At 42.9% G+C, this 18,198-nt stretch overlaps 1 protein-coding gene across 5 annotated transcripts in view; it reads right to left on the bottom strand.

Annotated features, from left to right (window-relative positions):
* Positions 1-18,198, bottom strand: part of CADM1 (cell adhesion molecule 1) — a 251,665-nt gene that overhangs the window by 76,374 nt on the left and 157,093 nt on the right. For all 5 annotated transcript variants that reach the window (XM_083163180.1, XM_083163177.1, XM_083163178.1 and 2 more), the window contains 4 exons: positions 14,734-14,880; positions 8,020-8,172; positions 6,972-7,109; positions 4,324-4,485 (listed from right to left, as the gene is read on the bottom strand). In XM_083163180.1, coding sequence (XP_083019306.1) covers positions 4,324-4,485; positions 6,972-7,109; positions 8,020-8,172; positions 14,734-14,880 — 600 coding nt within the window. The remainder of the gene's footprint in view (positions 1-4,323; positions 4,486-6,971; positions 7,110-8,019; positions 8,173-14,733; positions 14,881-18,198) is intronic.

The following is an 18,198-nucleotide window of genomic DNA, read 5'->3' as shown; positions in this document are numbered from 1 at the left end:
TGTACAGGGTTATTGCTGGCATGTAGCAGTATATCACATAATTGTACGGTGTGGATTACGAAGTCTGCGTCGTTAACAATCCACTAACATTGGAAGCCATTGGCCACACTTGATAATTCATGCCTTGGTAAGCCACTGTATGTAATAATTGTGAGCGTGCCAGCGGATTACAGAAGACCTGACAATAGGACATTTAGGGGTAATATGGACCTGCAACAATTTAGTGGCTTTTATACAAATAGAACCATGGTGGTTTATCCCACGGGGCGCCACAGATTTCCTTCTTCCCTGAAAGTATGACCGGTAACAGAGGAGGTGGCTGTATTGGAGAGCACAGCATTTATATAAGTTCTAAGTAGAGTGATAGCTTGCAGAGAGCAGGTGGTATGGAACATCAATAACCATTAGGACAACACATTATTGGTATCCTTGCATAAAAAACAGAAGAATACTGTACATGTTCCAATCTTCATAAAGGACTACAAAAGATTTCCTTCTAAAACCATTATACTGTATTTGCAGATAGATCAAGGAGGGGACAGCGATGACTGATTAACACAAAGACCTGAAATTAAAAACTAAATATAATTTTTTTGAAATGTAAACTTCCCATCAGGACAAAGATTTTCTAGAATGGGAACCAATTTGGCATTAGGCAGCGATTAGCGAGTGACGCACTCCTAAGCCTCCCCTTCTTAAGCACACAGCGGGCCTCATTTTGGGCGGGATGTATTAAAATACATCGCCGCCCTTCGCGCCCCCCCCGCCGCGATGCCGCCGCATATGTACTAACATATGCGGCTGGCATCGCGATGCGGTGACGGAGGCCCCCCGCGATACCTGTACTGTGGTCTGCGGGGGGTCTCCGTCACCTCCCAGCCGGCTTCTGCAGCATCCACGCCGGGGACAGCTAAGCAAGCTGTCCCCGGCGCTTCCTCCTCCCCCTGCAGCCGGAAGGACGTCCGGCTGCGTTGCTAGGGGGAGGAAGGGCTTACCTTCCGGGGTCCAGGAGGACCTGCAAGAAGGTAAGCCCAAGGGAGGGGGGAAAGGGGGGGGTCGGCGAGGCGGCGGGTTGCGGCGACGCGGCGGGCGGCGAAAAGAAGCCCATAGGCTTCTAAAGGGTATCGCCACCCAAAGGTGGCGATACCCTGCCCTGCGAAACCGCTGCGAACGGGTTTTAGTACATAGGAAAATGCGGTAAAACGGGGGTTTTACCGCATTTTCCCTTTAGTACATCTCGCCCTTTGAGAGAAAAAAAAAAAAAAAACACTCAAACTGCAATCAAAGGGAATTATTTGAAACCACAATCCGTTTGGACACAGTGGGCTTCAGTTAGCGAGAGGAGGAAATCCAGGTAGCGGCTGCATAATTTGTATGTGGACGATATACAATATTTTAGATGAAGTCCTAGAGGAAGCAACCCCCATGCAAAGTAATCCTAGGGCATGCCCTTCGTTTAGGTCACAATACTTCTGTAATAAAGGTTCATCCCATTCAAAAATGATTGCGCCTAATCAAAGTCATTGTGCTGGGTAATGTAACTTGCTCAGCTAAATTCGAACACATGAAGTTAAGCTTCTGCCTGTAATTGTTTGCTGAAAACCTAATACTACACTGAAATCGAAAGCCACAGATTGTTTACACATCTATAGATGCTTTCAGGTCACATGTAAATAGTTTTTGAGACAATGACTATATTATGTAAGTTGACATACTGTAAGATACCACACCCTTCTACAGTGCGCTACCACTGAGCCAGGGGAATTGGTAGCTGGGAGCTACTGGTAATTACAGACACTCGGTTGAAGCATCTGTTTTCATGGTTCCTTTCTGTATCCCATTGGACCTTCTTATAGTGTATTGGTTCCTCTACAATACTACAGACACTTGGTTGTGACATATAGTTAAAAGATTATAAGATAATAATATATTATTATAGACATGTGTTTTCAACATACAATTTCAGACAGAAGTCCTATGTCAATTCAGAAATAGTGGACTATCTATTGGTACTTAAGTCACCCTTTCCATAATATTAGTCCTGGCATGACCAGATCAATGGTGAATTCTGATAGGTTTGCAGATATTTACAGAACAGATTGTAATTCAAATTTAGGGCTAGTACATGTTCTCATTGTGTTCTTAAACTGTTTATGTAGTTTCCCACTTCCATCTGCCTTGTTGCTGTGGTCAGATATTTGTATTTTTCAATGCCAAACGCTAAAACAAGAAGTGTACACCATTAATTTAATCCAGGATGTTCACTTCAATGTAAATGTTAAATTAACCATGTAATCAATACAAATGTATTGACCTAATACAAAAGAAACAAAAAACACCACCAACATAGAACAAAGGTAGTAATAATGGTTATTGCTTTCCTTTGCTTTAATTGCAAAAACACTGGGGCATAGATGGATCCACGGACATGTGACCAATAAGCTTCCAGCTAGCAATGATCAAGTATACTGTATGAAATGATAGGTAGAAAGCTTTTTGGTTTCTATGGGCAACTTCTCTACTCTTTAGGAGGATGGCTACACTCCTCCCAAGTTTCTCTATAGCAAAGTATTTATATTACTCAAGTAATTTGCATAACATTCTAGAACTCACGCCCCCTGGTGGCTGACTGGCCCAAACAACACTATAGAGCTTTGACTGTTCTCATCAGAGCCCACAACTTCATTTGTTCTAGATCAGTGGTTCCCAACCTGGGGTACTAGTACCCCTGGGGGTACTCTGCGGACCAGTTGGGGGTACTTGAAAAAAATATTGGTAATGGCGGACAATGAAAAGGTATTTTGATGGCTGAAGAAGACCCATTGCCATGGAGACAAACCATGTTGTGTCATATGCCTGACCAGCAATCCACTGGGAGCTTCCCATGCTGCCCTCAGACATCAGCAGTCATCTGCCCAGCACGGACAGAGGTGGAGGAAGCAGCGGCATTAATCCTACCGGTGTTAGCGGGAATCCTGGAGATAATGCACAACCAGTGTCTAGACACAGAAGGGCATGATTCCTTGCTGTATACTACTCCTCCGCTCCTCCTTAATATAAGGACATGCATAAGGATCCGCATACCGCTAAGTACTGTCCATATTTCAAAATGAAAGGAGGGGGTACTTATCAATGAAAAGCCTAATCAAAGGGTACGGGAGAGAAAAAAGGTTGGCAACCACTGTTCTAGATGCCTGAATCATGTTTTCATGATCCCTTCAGTAAGTGGTTGTACATGGGCTGCCTGTAATAACTATGATTCATTTTCTAGATCCTTTGTTTGCAGCCAAAGTTTTGGAACATAAATTAGCCATGACTTTTTATTTTATTTTTTCTCGTCTCATTTTTTTCGAGCATGGCTGCAACTTGTTTTTCTTCACTTAGTAGCATTGAATCTTCGAGCACACCGAAAACAAAGATAAGTACTTCACATTAAAGCTGTGCCTTTCGCTTCTGTACAGCGGCTGCAGCCTTATTGGGACTGAATTAATGTTCATGAGAATGCAGCCAATGAACTCACTGGTAGCCATAAGCAAGGACGTGTCAGAGGGATGACCTTGGTTCCCAGTGAATGGACAGGCTACATTCGCTTGTCTATGTAGCCTGTCCATTCACACTATTGCTTCAGTCCAAGAAATGGTAGCTTAATCCAGTCATGTGCACACTGATCTCTTTTGGGGCCCGAATGAGCGGCCATTTAACCTACAAGGGGGTTTCAGGTTACCCTTAATATCAGTAATAAGTACATGATTTGGCAATAGAAATGCGATTAGAGGTGGCAAAGATAAAAAAGGGTACTATTACATAAAATGGTCAACTTTTGCACCAATTTATGGGTTTGCAAACAACCTGTGCCTATTTGCCCCCCCCCCCCGCCACCACCATGTTGCATTCACTGCCACTCCCAGAAGTCACTCGCTCCATACTTACAAATGTGTGCAGCCAATTGTGTAGCGAGTAAGCAGTACACAAACAGAACTTAAGGGCTGCTTATGCCTAAGCGGTAGGCCAAGTAGAGTGTCAAGGAACAGTAGGGGCAGTGACTTTCACATTTCACCTGTGGTGCTCTGATAGGAGAACCACACTGGAAATCACCACACCTGGAACAAACACTATTTACAAAAAAGTACCACTATAATCCTTCTCATATCCACGACAAATAACCAAATGACCTTACTTGGTGTTGTCATATACTGTATTGGCACAGCTAAATCCATAAGTTTGGACGTTGGACAAGTCCTCCAGCTATTTATGGAAGCTCTGCCATGTAGTCAGTGACGTGATACCCATAAGACCCAACGCACTCCAATCTCCAGCACTTACACTGCACTTCGATGTACTGCCGGGTCTCCAGGTCTTTAACAGCTGGGTGGTCCACTAGACACACAAAAGGGACATCGTCATCTTCCCGAAGAACGGTGACTGATATTTGGCTGCGTACTCTGAACATCTTGTTGTCCACGGCCTCCACCTCTGTTTTACTACCTGTAATAACGGACAGAAAGCGATTTCATTAGAACATCCTATTCCGTCTCTCTGCCCCGGTTCCTTTATCCGTCTCTTCTCATGCTCCTGATTTATCCAGCCGTACTCCTGCTTGCTGATTCTTTGCAATGCAGTCCCTGTTGTGCTCATCATGTAAAATGCATGCCTAGCTCTGTGTTTGCAACTACCACTCAAAGCAATGTCAAAATGACCTGATGTGGAGCTTCCCCGTTTAATATGTAATCTCCCTATCCTTTGTCCCTGCAGGGAGGCCTTACTGCTCTGCAGCAAATCACTTCACCTGCCTAACAAATAACTACCTAGCGCTTTGTTTTATGTTATATAGTCACAATGTAGATTACAGGCAATATCTCTGCCACAAAGCATTATAATGCATCCAGCCAAACATAACCTTTAACATCTATATTTATAGGATCTCTATTTCAGCTGTGTCGCTGCAGCGTTCTGCTCTGATCACACCGAATAATACGGGGAAAATAAACAGCGCATACACTCATCACCAACCAATCAGATAGAATTCTAATCACAATGAATGAAAGCAGATGCTTTTTTACATTGGATTTGATGTAAAACACGCATTCACTATTAAGTTTGATTTATATAAAACCCACTCTATTGTACAACAGGAATGATCTCTTTGAATCAAAGTACGGAAGATTCATTGCAAAAAAAAATAAAAAAAACTTCCATAAAAATTAAATGATCCATGAATGCAGAAACAAGATGGCAGTGACTCCACAGTTGGCCAATCAAAAATGACTTTGCAGTAATGGCGATCTTTATCATACAGATGTGTCATCAAACAACTTGATTCAATACACCATGTAGTAGGAGATGCTTTCATATCATATTTGTTCCATTTTCTGTCACAGATTTCTTACCCCAGCATTCAGTAATAATGCCCCTTCAACATCTCTGTAAAACATTTCTCCTCTCCCAGACCTGGGATATGCACTGTGATTATAATGTAGTTTATCTGATCTTTCCTGTCCTGTTCTAGGGTGAGGACAATGTAGCTCCTATGATTCAGAAGCATAAAAACTTGTCTGAGAGAAGAGAGCTGGATCATGTGTTGCTTCATAGGTTAAGCTCTGCAGTAGAGACTGGCAGTGGATCAAGAGTACAACTGAACCTTCTGATTGGCTGGTTGACAGTCTGCCCTCATTGGCACAGTAACACTCATCTGCAGTGAGCCAGGTGCAAGGCGGCAGAGGACAGCTACTGGAGAACCAATGACCCAGCTCCTCCATTATCTGGCTATGTAATTTTACAGGCTATGGGTTTTACATCTATGATTTACAGTGTTAGGTATACTCTCCACACCTAAGTGAACAAATAAGTAGGGGACACTGATAGGGGTACATGAAAAATGTATATAGTTATATTATTTAAATGATAAAATCATATAACACTTATGGTGTTCCTCTTTTTATAAATATGTAGCTCTTTAAATGTGACGAGGGTTGGGTCCCTTATCCAAAATGCTCGGGACAAGGAGAATTTTGGATAACGGATTATTCCGTATTTCGGAATATTTTAATATTTCAATGATGTATTTTGAAGTATCTTGCATGTATGCTGTATAAACACATAATATACACACAAATATATTTTATTACCACATAAAATACACACAAATATATTTTATTTGTTCAAAAAACAAGGTTTCAAAACGTGAAACAAAATGTGTGTACTATCTCAGCACTGAATTTGAATGCCAAGCAATCATTGTCTTGCACATATATAGTGCCAGTTACATATCATGTCCCCAGTGATGCTGTTACAAATGTCCCCAGTGAGTTTTTAGCAAAAAAAAAAAAAATATTTCACTTTCTGGAATGTCCGTATTTCGGAATAATTCGGATAACGGATATTCGGATACGGGATACTCGACCTGTACAACACATGGCAACAGACTCCCAACCGCCAAAATGCTGACAAATTTTGGGGACCCACAACTCCTACCCTTCGTCGGCCTAACCCTATCTGCCTCTTTAAACCACCCTTACCCTAAACCTCACCATCTGATTCATTGGTATTTTAACAGCCAGGATTAGGCAGCCAGTATTGTGACTGCTGGCATCCTAACTACACCGAACGACACTACTTGTGTGTTACACCAGCCATCCAAATGCCTTACCATCCATGACATACAGTAGTGCTCTTCTAGATTAAGTTTTTATGTACTGTAACCTGTTGCCAAACACATACTTCACACCCGATGACTGATGTCACTGTTCCCTAGAATCATTCTATGGGGCATATGTACTAAGCCTTTTGAGAGTAAAAGTGGACAGAGATAAAGTACCAACTAACCAGACCCCAACTGTAATTTTTGAAACACAGCTTGTAATATGGCTCATACTTTACCTCCATCCATTTTCTTTCCCCAAGGCTTAGTAATCCCCCTACGTTCCAATGCCAAGCATATGCAAGTTGTGTACTGTAACTCCCCGTCAACTCACCTTCCAGTTCCTGAGTTCCTTTGTACCACCGTATTACTGCTGCTGGTTTGCTGGCCATGGCGGTGCAGTTCATCTCCACTTCTTCCCCTTCTACATAAGTGTCCTTTTGCACATCAATGACGAGGTTGTTCGGTGGAACTGGTATAAGAAAGGTGAGGTGGAAAGCAACAGAGACTTATGAGTATTGCATGGTGATGCTAGGACACAAAATCATGAAAACCAAAAGAAAAAAGAAATAGCCTAGTGTGACATTGTCGCCCTTTTAACCAATATGATGTTTCAGATAGAACTAGCACTTTCTTAATGCTTGGCAAACATGGAGTGAGATATATCAAAGCTTGAAGGGGATATAAAGTACCATACCATGATGTTACGTTTGAAAAATGGCAGTTATGAGCCAAGTGGATACTTTATCTGTTCCCAAACTTTGAGAAGTCTCCCCCCATGGTTGGTTCTTGACATACATTACAATGTGTTCACCATCAATGGTGACTGGGCCAACTGCAAGCTATGATCAGCCAACAACTATATTGATGGGCTATAAGCGGTCTTGAGTATAGGAGGCCCTTAGGTCCAATTGCCGATCTACTAAACTGGCCAAAAATGTGATTATTACGTATGTGAACAAATAAAGAACACCTATCATCAAATAAGATCTCAAGATAGTTCGGGGCAGGGTAAAAACTGAGAAAGTCAAAACCGCTACGGCAGAAAAACAAACAAACAAACAAAAACAGATTTAAAAAAAAAAAATGCTAATGGAAAATACAGGACAGATTGCGTGGCAGATAACAGATGTAGACGACACTTTAGCTGACAAAGAAGGTCACAATGATTTGGCAACATCAGCTGTAGAATAGAATAAATGAAAAAAAAAAAAAAAACGCAAGAACGAAAGAAACTAGAAAAATAAAGCAAACTAGTAAAATCTAAACCTAAAAGCAACGATGGTCCAAGAAACTGAATAATAATGAGCAAAACATGGAAACATAATAAAAAAAGGAAACCGATAATACATAGATAAGAGGGTGGAGGGAAGACTCCTTACTAAGCACAGTAATGGTGGTATATGCCTCCTGTGGGGGGTCTGTGTAGAGCTGGCAGAAGTACCTCCCCTCATCGTGGATGGAGACATTGGTGAGCGATACCCTCAGCTCACTGCTGGAGAAGTTCACCAGCTGGAACCGTGCGTCCTTCAGTGCTGAGGAGTAACAGAATAGCATGTGAAGTAAAACTGAACTGCAGGTGTCACCATCTGACCCGCACATGTCATCAAAAACACACATTACCCAAGAAGGAAAGAAAAATTAGCACCCCTTAAAAAACAATAAGTCAGGAAATAGTTAAAAAAATATAAATATATATTAAATAATTATTGCAAAGCTATACTGAGCTTCACCTCATCCGAATGTAGAGAGCTCTGTAAAGCTATTGTCAGAGTGCAGCTGGTTAATCCGTTGATTAATAGCTGCTACACACCACTGCCAGCATGACCTGCCTGTTGCTGATAGAACCACAGGCACTTAGGGGCTTTTGCACATGAGTGCTAGGTATGTCCATCTCCCCTCTGTTCCATTCGGTATATACAGGAGGCAGAGACCAACAAAAGATCATTGGTCTCTATGGAGAGACGCGGGCTCAGTGCACAGGCCAATCTTAGCGCGACACAGGAAAGTCACATTCTAGTATTCCCCATTCCTTGCTACATAACCCACCTTGGAAATGCCACTGTGTAACCTGCATCATTGCCTACCCATAGAGATTAATGACCTCTTTGCAAGCTACAGACACGCGCTGGTTCTCCTGTCGATAACAGAATGGACAGATATTGGATGCCCAGAACATCAGACTTGCATAACATCGAGTATATTATTGCTGACTATACTTAGCGGATGTGTAAAATATAACCCAGGGAGAACCAAATTGCTGAAAATACCAATGCAAACAATTCAATTGTAGGCAAGTCAGCGACCAACAAGAGTAAAGGCCCCCATACACTATGCGATTTTGGGCCGATTCCATGCGATTTCGGCACTTGGGCCGATAAATCGCATGAAATCGTCCCAAAATCGCATGTTTTGACACTTGATCCGATCCGATGCGCGGTTCCGTGCGCATCGGACCGTATCAGGAGGTCGGACGTTCAGCAGGTACGATCACGTCCGACCTCTTGCAGTGGGCTGGGGGGGGGGGGGGGCTGATTAGCCGGCCGCTGATTGGCTGAGAGTGCGCTATCTCAGCCAATCAGAAGGCGGATAGTCATTTGACATGTTATTTTAAAGATGTAATAGCCGCCGCTGCCCGCTGAGTGACAGCATGAGGATTATCACGGCTGCCTGCCCCACTGTCACCGGCATCCCCCCCTGCACCGAGACGCTGCTGCCAGCAAGCTGCATAGTGAAAGCATGGTGATTATCACCGCCGCCCGCCCCACTGTCACAGGCATCCCCCGCGGCACCCAGAGATGCTGCTGCCAGCCCCCACTACCGCCGCTGCTCATCGGCACCGCCGGTGGACCCCCCCCCTGCTCCTCACCGCCCGGCAGCTCCCTGGTTTATTTTACATGTGATAAACCTTATGCGATTTATCACATGTAAAAAATGGCACATCAAGTGCCACATTGTATGTGAGCTTCCCGGGGAGCTGCCGGGCGTCTCGCAGGAGAATTGGGTCCGACATGTCCCTAGGACAAGTCGGCCTAATGTATGGGGGCCTTAAGAAAAATAAAGATAATAAGTGCCATGGCTAATCAGACGTTATTCAGAGAGGTGAGACAGGTAACGAGCTATATTGTCTGAGTACAATTCCCAGCAGTAGACATTAAGGCTGACAAAGTACCAAAGCTTAGCTTCATTTACCAAGCAACATCTTCCACTCAGTGCACCTAACTAACCAACTTCCCATTTACCTATTCTACCGAGCAGCAGAATTCTGGGTAGCTCTCCCTCCCGCAAACCTCACACTTCCTTAGCTTATTTTTAGCTGCTGCTTAAAAATAATGTTAAACAGCCCCTATTTGACATTAGCCTCATCGGATATCTGATCGTACCCACTTGGACTATCCAAAATGGGACCGATTCATGTCTGTAAGCAAAAGTAAAAAGAGCAAGAAACTTCAGTCTGGAACCAACCATATTGCAATGCAAAAGTGAGAAGATATATTTATAGATTTTGTTTTTTTCTGTGCAAATGCAAATACTGCAGCTTGTGCATGTAGACAGACTTAATCTTACAATTTAGATTTCAGGTTGCACACACAAAACCCAAATCTAAATCTTTGCACCTTTACATCTGCCCCACCTGCAGTGCAGCATGGTTTGTGCAGTTGCATGCTGTTGTGCTTTATTAACAAACATGAATGAGGCGAATTGTGTGCAAATTAAAAACACGGTACTTGTTTCCTAGCACGGTGCCCATCGCATACCATGCCATAAGGTATACGATGGTATGCGATGCAATGCTCGAGAAAATGACAATGAATGTACAATTAAATATCGCATAGCATCGCATGCCAGCAAATGGCATGCGATGCGATTTTTAATTGTACAACCCTGATGGGTGCATACAATGTTGAATGCACCCCCATTGTCCACGCCACCCCCACTATCAACGCCAACCCGAAGCAAGGCGAGCGCTGCGAGCCCGCGAGGGGCGGCGGTACGCGTCCTCTGACCTCTTCATACCCCCACTATCCAGTTGACTTTAGATAGTGTGGCGAACGCAGCGAGTCACCGAACCCGAAGCGACACTATCTAAAATCAACTCCACGCCGACGTGGATAGTGGAGGTATGAAAAGGTCGGAGGACGCATACCGCTGCGCATGCCATGCTTCGGGTTGGCGTTGATAGTGGGGGTGGCGTTGACAATGGGGGTGCATTTAACATTGTAAGCACCCATTAGGGTGCTTGTACAATTAAAAATCGCATAGGGCATGCGATGCGCTGGTCTGCGATGGAAATTGGGGGCACTGTGCTAGGAAAAGTACCAAAAACACTTTATTTGTATGGCTTGGATATAATGTCAAATATACAGGGGCTTAATTACACCTTATTATTGCATGGTAAGCAGAGTAACATATGCGATTTACACCTAACAATCAGCGCAAGGAATGCTCATAATTAAATAGATGCGATCGGTTGCAATAAACTTTCTAACAATTTATGACATACGTCTAATAGGCACAATAAATGCTTCCTTCACTTTGCATTGAGTTATTACACCCCATCGGAGGGCAATCACAATCTTACGTGCTGTTATTATTCCATAAGTTGTGGCCTATACCTTCCAGTTGTACACTGATGACTTCCAAATGAAGTGAAACATGTTCATACAATTATCCAGTGCACAGGCATGTAACACTCAAATTCTAACAGTACACAGAAGTAACACCTGAAGCGTGCAGTACTAAACCAGCCAGATGGAAGGAAGCCATTGTGTGAGTTATGAGCCACTATCATCCTTATTGGCTGATTGAAGCCGTTATTTAAAACGGCTTCTCAAAAATGGATTTAAACAAGAAACCAGATGCTGGAGAACGACAGAGAAGATCATTTTAATTAGTCTTCTACTTTCCATTTATGGGTTTGTGCATATCAACAAAACCGATGACTTTTTACCATTTCTTCTAAATTCGAACTGTGAGGGGTTTATTTTAGTTAAATGAAACCATGACTATTTGCAAATGTCAGGGGCAAGTTACCATTGTGACAGTATAGCAGGAGAATCTCCTCCCTTCACGGTCTGATCTAGAACCGGACTCACCGATTTGTTCTGTGATGCATCGGACAAAGCTCAGCTATTCAAAAGCTACTGTAATTGTGGAATACAGCCGCACTAACTGGATGAATGACATGATCAGGTCAAATTGCTCTAAGAACATTAAGTAGGGAAAAAAGCAATATATTTAATATATCTGAGTGGTAACCGCAGGTTCTGTCTCTCAAACTACACATCCTGTGCATGGCCTCCTTTTCCTTGGTGGTTATAAACCACCACCCATTGTATTACCCTGTGCACATCCCTTTAGAACCTTTACAAAAACACATTGCTTTAGCCCAGCGGTTCCCAATCTTCTTTGAATGACAGTGCCCTCAAATATTAGAATTGTTTTCCTGTCACCCCCAGGTTCTTATTAGAAAATTTTGAAAAAAATATAAAATTATGTAAATTGTGTTTATAGGTCATTTTAAAATGTAATTATATGGTCAGGGGCACAATTTGAAACCGTTTGTCAACATATTTTAGGATTGGGAGCCACCAGCAGTCACATTGGGCATACTTTAAGTATTTTAAAATGGTCCAGGACCCAAGGCACCTTGGCATATGTCCCATGGCACCCCAGGGTGCCACGGCACAGTTTGGGAAACACTACTTCAGCTTATTTCTGTGTATTTATACCATCGGGGAGAATTGAAAGCGGTAATAGCGATTGGACACCAGTGCCCTCCCCCATCTTCGGCGATCCACAGAGGAAATAAAAAAGCCGGATCAGACTAACTTTTATTTCCGAAGGCAGGAGAAATTTGATGGTCGGTGGCTTAGCACTCGTAAGCAGCAATTTTTGCTACTTACCAAGTCAACCAGAATGAGGCCCTCAGCATCACTGAGTAACAGAAGTACAGCTACGTAATGAGTACTATTGGCTGAAATCGGTCATCCTACTATTGCATTACTGAGATTCGCTGGATAACAGAGTAACTGGTTATAGCTGTGCTGGGGACAGGAACAACCATATTACATAATGGAGCAAAATGAAGAAGTAGAAAAAAATAATTGAAGAAAAAAAAAAAACAGTTGTCAAATGGTTCAGAGGATTCGGTGGAACAGTAATGTATTAGATCCGCTGAGGTTGGTTACTAATGACAAATTGTTTTCTGCAGCCATCTATAAATCAGAAGCCATTTGGTAGCAGCTGACTGGCAGGCGTGTTCTGTAATGCAACATGATGTATGTAATAGTACATGTAACACGCTGGTGGGACAGGGCAGCTGTCAAAACAAGGAGCGCAAAATAATGTAAGGGATCAGCACATCTTTGGGACGTGTACAAAGACTAGTACGGGACAGATTAAGTCTGGCATCTGCCAATAAATGGGACTTTATCTGTAATATCGGGGAGCAGTTTGCATTTTAGGCTTGGGGGTGCCTCATTCTGCACGTAATAAATCACCCTGCTTATAAAGCAAGATCTGTTCAGGTGCAAATATTGCATTATGGGGGAGCTGTATCAAAGAGATAAAGCAGAGATACAGACCAATCAGCTTCTAACTGTCATGTTATAGGTGGTATTTCCAAAATTACAGTTAGTAATTTGACCCTGTGTTTGAAAAATGACAGAAGCTAATTGGTTGGTACAATTCCCCCTATGTGACTGGCTACATTGGGATCTGATTAACTTCATGGGGTGTCCTTGAACAAACATAGCTTTCTGACATCAAGCTGTCCAATCATATCCATTTACCAGTATAACATCCTCTTTGACTAGTTCAGGTTTTTTTTTTTTTATGTTTCAACCTAAAACCAGTTCAACCAATGTTCTGTAGTCTAGGTTTGCAAAGTGAACAGGTTTCCTTGCATACAGTAACTAGAGCAGTATAACTAGGTCACATGGCGCGCTCCGGTCTCCTCACTAATCTCTTTGTTAAATTGTTCTGTCAAACATTCGGTTTGTAAAGTACACTCGTAGATTTACCTTTACAGAAAGACTGAGATGTGTCAGAGTTCCGGCATATCATTATCCTAAGCACTGTGCCATTACTGAGTCATCATTATCAATGGGTATGACAGTCATTTCTGAATCGTTTATTTTTTTTTACATTTTTAAGACCGAAGACCCATGTGTGACCATAATGAACTAGGATAAGTCTGAAAGAGTAAGATGTACTTACTCTTTCAGACTGCCGCTGGGTATTCCTGGGTCATTGCTCTTCTCAGATAACGCTTGGAGATGAGGTCATCTCCAAGTGCTCCTAAGCCTGCCAATCAGCAGCCTTTTAGTCATGAGGCAAGAAAAACCCTGGACGCTTCCGGGGACAAAATCAGGATTCACAACGCGGGACAACCAAGTCAGGACACAGTTGCGCCCACTTGCACCAGCAATAACCCAGGTTCTCAGTTTCAAAATTCTGCAGTTTTTGGAAATATTTGGTGTACTCTAGAAGTAAATGGGCAACTGCTGCATTTCCTTGGAGAGGAAATTAGATCCCTCCCACCACGCCCCAAATATGCTTGAATCATTAGACGCATGCACAGATAGTACAACGGGTCATAAACGCGGAAGTCCTACCATTGCAAAAGGATAGCTCTTACGGGGCGGTTCTTAATTAAAAAACAGAACCATGAAGATTCAGCAAACGCAGATACGTATGTAGCAAATGAGGGATGCATCACATGCAAATGTTGGATGCACCCTACCCTGTATATACATATTAACAAATGTTACTTATTTATACTACTAAATAACTCTAATAATCAATCACTTTTTAAAGGGGCTATACGTGGTATTATTACACCACCACTATAAAAAAGGTAGGAATCCATACCTATAAGACAGAAGCACATAACTTAGGGCAGGCATGTCCCAACTGTGGCCTTCCAGCTGTTGTGAAACTACACATCCCAGCATGCCTTGCAATCATTTTAGCATTCCCTAATAGCCAAACTTTGGCAAGGCAGGATGGGACTTGTAGTTTCACAACATCTGGAGGTCCATAGTTTGGAAAGGCCCAAATTAGGGCCTCAGAGGTTGGTTAGAGTCACTTACGCCTGAAGTCCCGGAAGTAGATCGTTTGCCGGTTAGGATTAAGCAGTTGGATAACAGAGTCGTCATTGTTTTTCACCCGGCAGCTAATTGTTGCAACTTCTCCTTCCACCACTGTAACATTCTCCGTCTCCAGATTCTGGCGCTCCCCTAAGAGACAGAAGAGAGAGAGCAGGTATGATGAGTCAGGGTACCAATAAAGAGATAAAATTTGGGAAACAAGAGGGAACATGCGAAAACTGTGCGTTTCCTCGGCTGCCCAAATTACAGCACAGACAGCTTGCCTCGACGGTAATGCCATCCGACAGCACCACTGAGATAATCACACCTTTACACAACACGTGTATAAACACATGTAACACCGAGCATACTCCTTTTACTAAACCTTAATTATTTAAGATTAAGGTCTGTTCAGTGGGTGTCTTTAGAACTGGCTCCCTGAAAACTTTACACTCACTGCTGGGCGCTATTCCAAGTACATTCAGTAGTCTGTGGAGATGTAGCTCCCCCCCCCCCCCCCCCCCTCCCCCTCCCTGTGCCAGGCCACCTGTTCCGGTGTGGCTCAAAAAGCACATTTACCGATTGCATTATGTAGTTCCACGGATAAACACATTGAAAATTAAAGTTTGCAGCGGTCATGCAAAATCCATTTGGCAGTTGAGTAAAACTATTGATTATAGATAAACAAAGTGACAGGGGTAGGTCACACCGCCATATACACTTCCAGTACCAAGTACAAATACTGGCTAGCATTCCCGTTTAACTATGTTCTATGTATTGAGAAAATTACATTCTGCTGTTTGCAGGGTTGGGGTATGACCGGGAGGTCAAATTCAGCTGTTGATCCATCTATATCTATATCGGTAGTTAAATGTGGAACAGAGATTATTACTTGGAATGGTTTGGAAAAGGTCACCGATCTCGACTGTTTATATATTTGCCCTTAAGAGTCCAACCGGACAACAACCACTAGCACAGAACAGTCTACGCATAACCACTAATAACTTGTCAAACCAATATTCCTTTGTATGGGATTAAAAAAAACAAAAAAACTAATTGGGGATAATGTATCTTTCAGAACATTGATGGAGAACATCTGTCAGTGATCAGAATATACAGTAGCTGGCAAATTCAATTTATCCAAACGGTCTATATAAAATAAAGTCATTAGCTAAAGTGACCAGGTCGCTTAGTTAGAACACGATGCATTTACACACACTGGGGATCATTTACAAAAAGTTAGTAAAGAAGAGTTGTAAAAACCGAGCGTGTTATTTCAAAATTTTAAAAGGGCAAGGAGCAAGCCACACCCACAGTGGTAAAGGCATTGTCCTTCTAAGTATCAGGCAAACACAGGCTCAGAAGTGTCAGGATGACAAGCAGATCCCCTCAAAAAATGAGGATATTTTAATACACCATTAGAGAATAATCCACCATCCCCATGAAATACCCCAACAATATGAACACCACTGAGACACTGCACTCTGACACCAGTATTCAAAGTACGTGTCAAACTAACAATGCATGCAGGGCTACAGTAAACAGATGAATTCACCTGTGTAATAAGCAAATGCGATACTTGTGTACTAGCATGGCGCCCATCGCATCGCAGACCATATCGGCCGATGTTGTACAATGCCATACAATGCGATGCGATTATAAATTGTATAAGCACCCTAATGGGTGCTTACAATGTTAAATGCACCCCCACGCCATCCCCCAAGTATAAACGTGAACCCGAAGCGTGGCGAGCCCGCGAGGGGCGGCGGTATGCGTCCTACGACCTGATACCCCCACTATCCACGGCGGCGTGGAGTTGAGAATAGAAAGGGTGGCTCGCTGCGCTCTCCACACTTTCTATTCTCAACTCCACGCCGACGTGGATATAGTGGGGGTATGAAAAGGTCGTAGGACGCGTACCGCTGCGCTCGCCACGCTTAGAGTTCACGTTTATACTTGGGGGGTGGCGTGGGGGTGCATTTAAGCATTGTAAGCACCCATTAGGGGGCTTATAAAATGTAATATCGAATATGAGTTAAAATCGCATCGCTTGCCATCGGGTGTATGTCATGCAATGCAATTCAAAAAAAAATCGGGTGACTAATTATCGGGGCGCCGTGCTAGTACACAAGTACCAAATGCACATTGCGGAACGTGCTGTACAGACATAGATAGTACAATGCAGATTCATGTATCTGCATAAAACACATAGAAAGTGTATGATGCAGAGTGACGTGTCCTTCTCACACACTGACCCAAATATCATGCAGAGTATGCACCATACAAGTGGTACAGTAATACCAGGAACGCACAAGCCATAGGCAGCTGTTCAAAGTGAGTTTTGTTTTTAAAGTCCTTGTCATGGCATTTCTCTTTACCCATACAAGTGGAAATTGCCCAAGTATAATTAATTGGGTATGATGGGCATATTATTATTATCATCTTCATCTTTTATTTATAAGGTGCCACAAAGTGTACACACAGTGTTGCACATGGTAAACATTTCAAAGTAACAATGTGTCAGAGAACAAGTACAAATATAAAAACAAGACTAGTTACCAACCCATCAAAATGACATCATAACAGTAGTCAGGGCTGGCGGCTGCGCGCACCAAATGGAGGAACGCTTGAATTGTTCCATGGGGCGCCATCGAGTGTCCGCCGGCACCCAAAGTTCTTGAATGCCCCCCCAAAAAGAGACAAGGAGCAGTGTTCGTATTCTATGTATCGTATATAATAAAAGGCTAATGGTGGTTATCAATGTCAGTTTTTCGCGGAAAAACTGAAAGTAGCAGCCGTTTCCAGAAAGAATAATTGGAATTCGCATTCCGTCTATTCAATGTTTTTCCTTTTTTTTCAGATTTTCGTAAACAATCCAAATTTTTTTTTAAAAAGCGTCCGTTTCCACAAATTCAGATTCTGCTTTTCAAAGATCTGGATATGCAAATGAGAATCCCGACCATTCCCTGTCAAAACAGGCAGGATTGAATGGTCAAATCACCTAATTTCTGAAAATTGAATACCCCTAAGCATAAATATCACAACATAATCAATAAAAAGTAATAGCTTCTCTACATATAACCCCCTGCATTTCTCTCCATGGGCGGGATGCTCTAAACCCGTAATCTGTTTTACCGCATTTCTGTATGCTGTAACCCCCCTCCGCAGTGTCAGTGCAGCAGAGGGAATCGCCAGCAAAAGCTGACGATTCCCTGCAGAAGCCTATGGGCTTCTTACCGCAGCGCTGTGTGAGGATCCCTCCCAGCATGCCCCACAGCCGGCTCTGGAGCTGCATCGTAAGGGACAGCTCTTATCGCAAGAGTTGTCCATTGTGTTAATAATCGCATACGTTAGCGCATATGCGATTATTAAGAATGCGGTACCCAACGAACGGGAGCGAAAACGGGGAGCAGATGTTAGAACAACCCTGCCCCATAACAAATGCAAAATCAGGCTGGCGTTAAAATA

The sequence above is a fragment of the Crinia signifera genome, chromosome 19 (genome assembly GCF_055691185.1).
Source record: "Crinia signifera chromosome 19, ASM5569118v1, whole genome shotgun sequence".
Classification (NCBI taxonomy): domain Eukaryota; kingdom Metazoa; phylum Chordata; class Amphibia; order Anura; family Myobatrachidae; genus Crinia; species Crinia signifera.
Note: the sequence above shows the minus strand (reverse complement) of the source record. Positions and strands in the feature narration are given on the sequence as shown.